This window comes from Ictalurus punctatus, chromosome 16 (assembly GCF_001660625.3).
Source record: "Ictalurus punctatus breed USDA103 chromosome 16, Coco_2.0, whole genome shotgun sequence".
NCBI classification, from domain to species: Eukaryota; Metazoa; Chordata; class Actinopteri; order Siluriformes; family Ictaluridae; genus Ictalurus; species Ictalurus punctatus.
The window spans coordinates 21,518,215-21,529,472 of NC_030431.2; the positions used below are offsets into that span (position 1 = coordinate 21,518,215).

Consider the following 11,258-nt stretch of genomic DNA (forward strand, 5'->3'; position numbering starts at 1 on the left):
TAAATGGGCGTTGATGGCTGTGTGAAGAATGGAGGGGGAGTGGGTGTGGCAGGGGAGGAAGAGGGGGTAGGCTTTCAGAACACACAGTAAAGATGGATATGGACAAAGTTTGCAGTGGCAGCAGTATGCAGGGCTCTGTTGAGGCAGAGGCTTTCTCTCCTCCTGAATCCCCAGGGTTAATGGAGACACAGTGGATAGCAGTACAGGTCCTTTGCCCTATCTATTTGAACCATTAGCCCGTGGTGTAACTATGGAGGAAAACAAAACAAAAGCGAATGGGAGAAGTGTCGGAATGGTAGTTAGCTAATAGGCTCGAGCGTTTCACGAATAAAAGTGGGAAGGCTGTTCCCTTCAACGAGGACTCTTCTTGTATAGTTTTGCACGCTATGGCCCATGGACCTTTTTAAGTGGTTTAATTAGCTCAAAAGGCAAGTAAAACTGTTATGGTTAAAAATTAGAGACATGCCTCATTGGAAGGGATGGAAAAGTCCTCGGGACTGCTTATCAGATCATATTGTGTAGACGCAAACTGCTTTCATGAGCAAGTCCACCTTTCTCCAGTTCTCATAGCTCTTCCGAGACAACACACTCGAACTCACACCATTGAAACAAACACTTGCGACCCATTTGAACGCCTTTCTCATCTACTACATCTGTAGGAAAGCACCACGTGCCGTCATGAATAAGAAACTGACAGCGTCTTCTCATAGGATAAGAACATGCAGGCTCATGAATAATTATGAGACACTGACACGTCATCAAAGTACTATAGTACATTGCCAAGTCGCTAACTGTGACATGCGACACGAGATTTTAAACTTACGGACCCGAACACTTCCGTTAAAATCTCAGAAAATGTAGTTTAGTGTTTCATGACGCTTTAATGAACCAGCAGTGCTGCTGTGCCTGATACACTCAGAACCCCCCCCCCCAACACACACCCACACACACACAAAATACCGTGTCAGTGTTGCTTCAGAACTGTCCTCTGTTCACTGCTGCTGTCTTTGTGTGGATGGACAGTGAAGAGAACAGCTGGACTACAGGCAGTATTAGTACATCTATACATCTGTAAAGTCACCTGTACGGCAACTAGACCTGGAAAAACTGCTCACTCTTCTTAACATTCTCTTTCTTTCCATCTCATTTTTTTTACTCCGTCTATTTTTATTTTTTTTTGCTTCACCATCTTTCAAAGTACTTTATTGGCATGATTGTTTACATACAATATTGCCAAAGCATCAAGACAGAAAATAAAGGCGATTTTATATATGTTAAAAAAAAGCTAGTCTCTCCTTTCTTTCCTTCCCTTTTTGTCTTTTCTTTTCCTTTTCCCTTTCTTTTCCTTTATCTTTTCTTTTTCTTTCCCTTTATCTTTTCTTTTCCTTTCCTTTTCATTCCCATCCCCTTTATTGGCATTGCTTTCCTTTTTGTCCTTTCCTTTTCTTTTCATCCTTCCATCTATCCGTTTTCCATATCGCTTCTCCTACACAGGGTTGTGGGGGAACCTAGAGCATATATCCCAGGGAACCTTCTCCTTTCCTTTAACGTTTCTTTTCCTTATCATTTTATTCCTTTCACCTTTTCTTGTCTTTCGTTTCATGTCATTTCCTTCCATGTCTTTTTTTTTTCTTTTTCTTCTTCCCCTTTCTTTTCATTCCTTTCCCTTTTCCTGCCTTTCATCTGTCATTTCCTTCCCTTTCTTTCCCCAAATTTTCCCTTCCTTTTCCTTTATCTTTTCATTTCTTTCCCTTTTCCTGCCTTTCCTTTCATTTGTCACCGCCCCCCCATTTCCCCCTTCCTTCTCCTTGCTATTTTCTTTCTCTCTTACTTTCTTTTCCTTTGATTTTTCATACCCTTTCCTTTTCCTGCTCTTCTTTTCTTTTCCTTTTTTGTCTTTTCCTTCTCTTTCCTTTCATTTTCCCATTCTCCTTTTCTTTCCCTTGCGCTTGTAAATGTACAGGATTTTTGTTTTCATTTTAATTCCATTAAAAGCTGTCCGAGTTTAATTCCTCATCGCGACCTTTATTTCCGGTGTGCGCGCGCTGACCCAAAACCCTGCCCACATCTTCCCGACAATCTCTAACTACCTCCAGGTGGCGCGAGACCGTTGTGACGTGTATACGTGTCTTTTCTCTCTCTCTCTCTCTCTCTCTCTCTCTCTCTCTCTCTCTCTCTCTCTCTCTCTCTCTGCCAGGCTGGAGACTCCTCACCGGGAGAGGATCCGCACCTTCACGCATCCGCCACTATGGACGTGTAGAATAGATTTACTCATACATGACGGACCTCACCAAAACCCGTCTCGCGCGGCTGCTTCCGGTTTAAGACGGGCTGGAAAAAAGGAGCGAATCATAAAGGTCCGTATCAAACAATAGACGGAGATGAGATGCTAATGCTAATGCTGCTAAAAGACCCGGGTGTGAAATACTGGGTTACGCTCATCATGTTGCTCATATCGGCTACATGTAACGCTGACGTGTCCTCGTGACGCGCCGTCACACTTCTGTGACTTCTAACGTTATGGGCGCGTGCAGTGTAAGTTCTGAAGATCAGAGCCGTCGCAATACTGAATAATGATGTCCTGCGTGACATGGAACGCTTAAGTGGGTTATGACATTTGGATTGCATGACATGGAACGCTGAAGTGGGTTCTGATGCTCGGATTCTATGGCATTGAACGCTTAAGTGGGTTCTGATGCTCGGATTCTATGGCATTGAACGCTTAAGTGGGTTCTGATGCTCGGATTCTATGGCATTGAACGCTTAAGTGGGTTCTGATGCTCGGATTCTATGGCATTGAACGCTTAAGTGGGTTCTGATGCTCGGATTCTATGGCATTGAACGCTTAAGTGGGTTCTGATGCTCGGATTCTATGGCATTGAACGCTTAAGTGGGTTCTGATGCTCGGATTCTATGGCATTGAACGCTTAAGTGGGTTCTGATGCTCGGATTCTATGGCATTGAACGCTTAAGTGGGTTCTGATGCTCGGATTCTATGGCATTGAACGCTTAAGTGGGTTCTGATGCTCGGATTCTATGGCATTGAACGCTTAAGTGGGTTCTGATGCTCGGATTCTGTGACATGGAACGCTTAAGTGGGTTCTGATGCTCGGATTCTGTGACCTGGAACGCTTAAGTGGGTTCTGATGCTCGGATTCTGTGACATGGAACGCTTAAGTGGGTTCTGATGCTCGGATTCTGTGACATGGAACGCTTAAGTGGGTTCTGATGCTCGGATTCTGTGACATGGAACACTGCTGTGAGTTCTGGTGCTCGGATTTTGTAACATAGAACACATGTTCTAGTCCTAAGTGTCTGAAATAGAATGCTTGCGTGGGTTCTGATGTTTGGATTGCGTGACCTGGAACTCTGGTGCGAGTTCTGAGTGTCTGAAACAGAAAGCTTGTGCGAGTTGGGACTTTCATGAGATTTCTTTATTATTATATAAGTTCTCAGCTTTAAATTGTATACTGTAGTAATAATAATAATAATAATAATAATAATAATAATAATAGTAGTTAATGGTTATCATGAGGTGTAAAGAATGTGTAAGTGCTGACTTATAACATTCAGAGTATCTCAAAAAGCTAAATCACACCCATGTGACCAGTCCTGTTTAAATCTGAAAGGATTGCATGACGAGGAACACTTTTCAGAGTTCTGACTTGCAGAATGTGTGACATGGAGAGCTCGGGCGAGTTCTGACGTTCTGGGTGAATGAAGTACTTGTGTGAGTCGTGAGACAATTTCTATATTATATTTTGGGGTTCTTATGAAAGTTCCCAGCTTTAAATTGTATATAATAATAATAATAATAAATAATAATAATGAATGGTCATCAAGGTATAAAGAGAGAGAGGTGTCAACATTCTACGTGTCAAAACACAAAATGCAAAAACACACCCATGTGGCCAATCCTGTTTAAATGTGAGAGACTTGAAACAGTGTTACTGTTGGCTGGTTTCGAGTTTGTGCTAAAGTTATCTGGCTAACTGCTCTAGATTACTGAGGTTCAGTCAAAAACAAACAAAAAAAACCCCATGGCAGTCAGTTTTAACACCTCCAGGTTGGAACAGTATAAATTCATCTATGTAAGATATGTACATATAACTAAACCATCTAACGTAACACTTCTCAGGTGAAGCAGGTGACTGGGACACGGATCCAAAGATGAGGAAGCATTTAGACCAGGAGTTCATCGCTGAAGTGGTCGTCCGCCTGCTTCTGCTGACAGTGTTTTTGTAAGTGTTTACTACATCATCGTCGTCGTCGTCGTCGTCATTATCATCTCATACGGTGACTTATCAAGTGTGCAGGACCACAGTGTGAGCCGGAATAGTGCAAACAGACAAAAGAGAAGCTGTCCCAAGCCTGGGACTACATTTGGGATAAGAGGAATATAAAAAAACGGACGTCGCGTTCGTCACAGAAGCGTTTCGCTACGTGATAACATTTGTGTCTTATTTCAGAGTGACTGAGAAACTGGCTCCGTTTACCCGACAGATCCAGCCTGAGGAAATCTGGCTTTACAGGTTTCACCATGTGAAGAACGACCACATTCCTACCTCACTCATGTTCGTAAGTGTGTATTGTGTCACTGCAAGAAATGATCACTGAGAGCGGGAGTGTGTTTTCATGTTTTTAGTTTAGAATCTCCGCGTACGAAAGCTTACTCGCTGTATGAGGAGCTTTTATTTTGTCCAGTTCTCTCTAGGATAATGCCGATTTTTGCTAGGGTATGGAATTAGCAGTGTTGTTGTGATGGCTGAGCAAACTACCGTAACTGATCGAGTAGCACTCCTACCGTAAATACTGTACTCTAACAGAAAAGGTCAGAGTGAAGTGTTTCCTGAAGTCTTAAGCGTGAGCTATGGGGATAAAATGAAGACGTGATTGACGTACACGTCCGTCCCGTGTTTTTATACAGCATCAGGAAATTTGCTTACAATTTGCCTGATCATTTAAATGAGTACCGGCCCTACAGAGTGCGTGTGAAGCTACATGTCCACGTGTTAATCATGTCGCTTCACACTCTCACTGCTTCACCACGTCTTTCTTCTCAGGAGTAGTGTGCGTGTCTGAGATAAGGGCGTGGCTCTGGCGTGTTGATCAGTAGTAGAAAAGTAAACAACTGAGATGCAGTTTGCGCTTTTATATTTTATTTACTCCTCCATCAAAGCTTAAGAAGCTTCACGTTATGCTAAGAAGTGAATTAAGAATCTTCCCGCTTGGATGAAATGCCGATGAACCTTGACACGTTGTGGCATTTTCCTACATTTGAGCTGAACTGCTGCACCTTTTCTTCCTGTCGTCTGCAGAGCATCGCGCTTTTTACACCGCTGGTCACCATTCTGCTTTTTGCATTACTGAAAAGAACTGAAAGAGGGGAGATTAAGGAGGCTTCGTTAGGTGAGTCCAACATTCATACAGACGTTAACGTCTTAATATAATGTAAATAGTTTAACCGTGTACTGCATATTAAAAAATAAAATGCAACCTTTTTTTTTTTTTTTTTTTTTTTTTTTTTGGTGGTGGGGGGTGGCTAGTTGGGAAATTGTTGCCGTATGGCAACAACGTGCAATGGTGGAAAGTATCATATAGTCGACAATAACACAAAATGTATGAGATTACAATTCCAATGACTGTATTTTCCAGACTATAAGTTGCAGTTTGCCCTCTAGTTATAGTTTTTAGAAAGGAATTACAGTTGTAAAAAGTATGTGGATGGATTTGCTCACTCAAAATACACACAAAAATGAGATCCAAGCATGTTTTGGGTGAAGTATGGTTTTCAACTCTTGCTCTTGAAATATTAAAATGTAGAAAATAAGGTGCAATTGCAAAATGTCTGAAATTACAACCGTTTTTCTTCATTTGAATGTGGGGGGAAAAGAAGTGGGGAAAAAAAATATATTAGAGAAGCCTAGTGTCTTTTGTTGTTGATGCTATGTAGGCCTGTTTCAATTCATGGATACACATAATACAGTTCCATTATGGCATGCTGTTGCCATGTGGAAACAATAACTTTTTATCGTTTAACACAATGCTTAAAATATATATAATCTGGTTTAAATGACAAAAAAAAATCAAAATAAATGTTAACTCAGATAGTGTGTTTTGATTTTTTTTCCTTTTAAGTAGTTTTGCCTAAATATTGAAAAAGTTTGAGATTTTGAAATCCCTCAGTGATGACCTTTACCATGCCATGTGATTGCAGAAACGGAAGTGCCAACAGCACTTCCTGGTCATGTGATATGGCATTTCCTTGTTATGTCAAAGTTAAAGCTGACTTTTTCCAGTTACCTAGGGAAGTAGTAGTTTTGTATTTATTGCCTAACAAAAAATTGGAGGTAAATGAATTGTTTCCATATTCAACACCATGCAGTAAAGGGTTAAAACTGATGCACTGACTAATGCAAATTGATTTCTGTGGAGTCTTATATGTTAATTGTGTTTGCATTGTCCTTAGCATTTGCTCCAGAAAGCCTGACACAGTGTGTGTGTGTGTGTGTGTGTGTTTATGCACACAATAACTGATCTATACAGTGCCTTTTCAAACATATCTATAGGACACACAAAATTGTATAGTTCTTTAAAAATATATACTGTATTTAAGATTTTACGATAACATTATTGATCACACAGTATATTACATCATAAATACATGCATGATTTATAATTTTTTTTGTGGGTGTGTGTCCTCAGCTATGACGTTGACTCTGCTCCTGAATGGAGTTTTCACCAATGCTGTAAAGCTGACTGTGGGAAGGTTAGTGATGAGCTGATGATAATGTCCAATGTCACAGCGATCTTTAAAACACTGGTGGGAAATATACCTTCTTGGAAGATTTAACACGTGCCGCCCTTAGGAGGCGGTCTTCGCCGTTTAGTCCTCATTGTGTCATTTAGGTCTTTGTGAGAATTGCTTTTATGCAGTTTTGTGGGCTTCACTACATGTAAATAAACTGTGCTGTTCATGCTTGGGTCATTTTTACCTAAGTAACATTCATTGAGGCGCTTTAATCATACATTTCACTACGCCCAAGCTGTTGAGTAAAAAGAGGCTCCTTGAATGTAACCGAGTTTGAAGACTCATCATTTAAATTAGGGACGTAGAGACATGTCCAGAGTGGATAGAAAGTGGATCTTCAGACTTCGCCTCTCTTTAGAATCAGTTTTGTTCTTTCTTTCGTCCTCTCTCTTTCTGTAGGCCGCGTCCCGATTTCTTCTACCGTTGCTTTCCAGATGGTCAGATGAACCCGGAGTTTAAGTGCAGCGGCGACCCTGAAATGGTCACAGAGGGGAGGAAGAGTTTCCCCAGTGGCCACTCATCATGTAAACATGTCTTCATTGCTGTTTATAGTTATTATTTGTGTTTACACAAAAACATTCCTCTTAATGGGTGTACATGAGTTCTTAGGGAAATGTATCTCAGTCAAACTCTCAGTCTTTTTTTATTGGTGTGTGATGAACTCACCAAGTTATGATGAAAGTATAAAGTGTACAGTGGTGCTGGAAAGTTTGTGAACCCTTTTGGAATTGTGTATATATCTGCCTGAATATGACCTAAAACGTTGTTAGATTTTCACACAAGTCCTAAAAGTTGATACAGAGAACCCAGTTAAACAAATGAGACAAGAATATTATACTTGGTCATTTATTTATTGAGGAAAATGATCCAATATTACATATCTGTGAGTGGCAAACAACACTGAACAACAATGGTGTGTATGGCAGGGTTGCAAGGAGAAAGTCACTGCTCTCCACAAAAAAAAAAAAAAAAATTGCTGCCCTTCTGCAGTTCGCCAAAGATCGCATGGACAATCCAGAAGGCTATTGGGAAAATGTTTTGTGAATGGATGAGACCAAAATACAACCTTTTGGTTTAAATGAGAAGGAGGAAAGGGAAACACTGCATTCCAGCATAAGAACCTTATCCCAAATGTGCGACGTGGTGGTAGTATCATGGTTTGAACCTGTTTTTCTGCGTCTGGGCCAGGAAGGCTTGCCATCATTGATGGAACGATGAATTCTGAATTATACCAGCGAATTATAAAGGAAACTGTCAAAAAGCACAAGTCATTCTACTACAGCAGTGGTTTTCAAAGTGGGGGCCGCCAGGGGGCGCCCAGGGGTCTCAACAATTTGGTGTGAAAAATAAATTCTCACTCTCACACAGCCAAACACACAGACAATCAATTCCTAATGTAATGTTAAGATGTAATTATTATTATTAATAAAAAAAAATGGGGGGATATATCAGAAGTCTGTATTTTTAATGTGTTTTAAAGACATCTCGCAAAAGGGGGGCCTCGGTCAAACGTTAATGCCATTTGGTGGGCCTTGCCCCGGAAAAGTTTGGGAAACCCTGTACTGAAGAATGGTTAAAGAAGAATAAAGTTAATGTTTTGGAATGGCCAAGTAAAAGTCCTGACCTTAATCCAATGGAAATGTTGAGAAGGACCTGAAGCAAGCAGATCATGTGAGGAAACCCACCAACATCCCAGAGTTGAAGCTGTTCTGTACTGAGGAACGGGCCGAAACTCCTCCAAGCCGATGTGCAGGACTGATCAACAGTTACCGCAAACGTTTAGTTGCAGTTATTGCTGCACAAGGGGGTCACACCAGATACCGAAAGCAAAGATTCACATACTTTTGCCACTAACAGAAATGTAATATTCTAACATTTTCCTCAATATGTAAATGACCAAGTATAATATTTTTCTCTCATTTGTTTAACTGGCTTCTTTCTGATGATGTTTTAGGTCATATTTATGCAGAAACACAGAAAATTCACAAACTTTCAAGCATCACTGTATAAGGACAACAATCACAGCTCTTCATAGCCTTGAAGCAGACACATGACTTTACTGGAAATGGCTTTGGGTTAGGCATGTGTCCCTCTTCATGTCTATAAAAAACCACAACACAGAACCCCTTTCATGAGTATGGGCATCACCCAGAGATTCTGTATTGGTGTCTGACTGAAACATAGGAATGAATATGGGTGCAGAGTCACGTTGGTAGACTTCATATTGAAAGACGTTTGCAGAGCAGAGACTCCTGAGCGCCGCACAAGAAGAGTTCACCAGGACATTGTGAGTTTGAATCCCAGCAATGCCTCACCCATCCTTAGCCAGGAGTCCAAGAGAGCAGAATAGGATTCTGGATATGGTTAGCACCCCAAAGTCCATAATTTTCCTAGAACTATATCATTAATATATAATATAATATAAGCCTTTATTTGGCTTGCAGCCCGCGCTAGAAATTAATCAACACCTTCGGACCAACCATAATCAAAAATTCTGTATTTGTTTTCCCTACACATTAGTTGCATTTGCCGGACTGGGCTTTACGGCACTTTTCGTGGCTGGGAAGCTTCGCTGTTTCAATCCGGCTGGTCGGGGAAAAGCGTGGCGTCTGTGTGCGTTCCTCACACCTCTACTCTGTGCCGTCTTGATCGCCGTCTCCAGAACATGTGACTACAAACATCACTGGCAAGGTGAATGAGAATCCGCACAATCAAAAATCTTGCTGACTCAAATAATGAACTGGATTATGCATACAGTAACACACAATATTGAAATATTTTATTTGCAAAATATGATCTTTTAACATTTATTTCACTATTAAAAATAATTGTTAGCTTCCTGCAGTAACACTGTGGCCTGCTGGAGCATTTCAGCCTGTAGAGAGGAATACAGGACTAAGTTTCCTGGATAAAACATTAGTCGCTTGTGTCATTTCTACCCTACTACTTAGTTACACCTCAGCTTGCCTTAATCACAGTGCCAGTTCTAGTGTCTTAAGAGTCTTCCTGTCAATTTTAGCCCACTGCTAACCCTATTAACAAGCTGAAGCAATTCAGCTTCAGTACTCAGTTCATTTCCATCACTTATAGATCTGTTTAACTGTCTGTTGTGACACATGCAACATCCTTTGATGGGTGTCCTTTCGCCAAATGCAATAAAACCCTTTTGCCTTTCTTTAACATCCTGCTTCTGATTTGTTTTCAACACCACCATCCCTGTCGATGTTGATGCGTCACATGTTCACCTCAGAGTCTCTAAACATTTTAGAAGTTACATTTGTCTAGGTGCCAACCCTATTGATCTTGTACAATGAGACCCTGTTATTGGTGTTTGACAATTTTCATGTCTGGGAAGCTTTTATACAGAAATGAAAGATAAATACAAGAATGAATGAACAGAAATCGACAAAAACATGAACAAAGAAATCAGTATTTCAAAGGAAGTTATATAAAAGTAAATGAATACAAAGACAATAGACATTTGTGGTAGTGTCAGAGCAGTTAGGGTAAAAAAATTAAGTGAACTGTGTGTAAACATAATAATCAAAAAGATTTCAGCTTCATACAAGTGTGTCCCAAACAGCTAAAATGTGTGTGTGTATATATATATATATATATATATATATATATATATATATATATATATATATATATATATATATATATATATATATATATAAATAAAATATTCTTGAATAATATGTGTAAGATTAACTTAATTTATGACAATGTCCTTGTCTCCTGTCTGTCTGATGCTTGTTCCTCCAGATGTGTTAGTGGGATCACTGCTGGGTTTGACGTTCTCGTACCTGTGTTACCGACAGCATTATCCATCACTCACCGAGTCAGATTCCCATAAACCCCTGCGGTTCAGAGACACAGTACCCTCAGCACAGGAACGCAAACAAGCCACTGCAGGATTCCTCTTGCCTCTGTAGGGATGCCAGTAGCACTTAAACTAATGCAGAACTGTGTGATGGACATGTCCTCATTCAGAGCCCTTACGTTATGCTGCCAATATGTATATATGTGAGCGTGAGTGCAAGACCTAGGAGTCTCTGTTTCCATTGGGCCTTCGTAAGAACATATTTAAGTAAAAAAAAAAAAGAAAAGAAAGAAATGCTTTGTTTTTTGTAGATATTTGGATTTGTATTGGATCATGAACAGCCTGGGGTTTCTGCATCAGGTTACGAATATGTTTGAATATCATGTTTGTCCCTAACTCACTGTCTTTATAATGGGGTCTATCAATAAAATGTTTGGAAAGTTTGGACTGTGGCCTCCTGGTTAGATTTGACACTTCTGTCTGATATATTTCTAGGAAAATAAAAGGGTTTGGATATAATATCTTTCATACTTCTGCCAAGTCACTGATCATGGTTAAGCTCTACGGATAAGAATCTGATAAAGTCATATTCAATTAAGTTACAAGACAAAATAGGAAGCA

The 11,258-nt window shown here is 40.2% G+C and overlaps 1 protein-coding gene across 3 annotated transcripts; it reads left to right on the forward strand.

Annotated features, from left to right (window-relative positions):
* Window positions 1-2,138: 2,138 nt before the first annotated feature.
* Window positions 2,139-11,084, forward strand: plpp5 (phospholipid phosphatase 5). Of its 3 annotated transcripts, none has more exons than XM_017489703.3 (8): window positions 2,139-2,357; window positions 4,139-4,241; window positions 4,470-4,578; window positions 5,319-5,409; window positions 6,706-6,769; window positions 7,211-7,335; window positions 9,332-9,502; window positions 10,580-11,084. In XM_017489703.3, the coding sequence occupies exons 2-8, from the start codon at window positions 4,171-4,173 to the stop codon at window positions 10,747-10,749; spliced, it is 801 nt and encodes a 266-aa protein (XP_017345192.1). In that variant the 5' UTR covers window positions 2,139-2,357; window positions 4,139-4,170; the 3' UTR covers window positions 10,750-11,084. The 3 variants fall into 3 exon arrangements, with proteins under 3 accessions (XP_017345192.1, XP_053542819.1, XP_017345191.1); XM_053686844.1 differs by lacking the exon at window positions 2,139-2,357 and adding an exon at window positions 3,083-3,259; XM_017489702.3 differs by lacking the exon at window positions 2,139-2,357 and adding an exon at window positions 3,673-3,730.
* The last annotated feature ends 174 nt before the right edge of the window (window positions 11,085-11,258 follow it).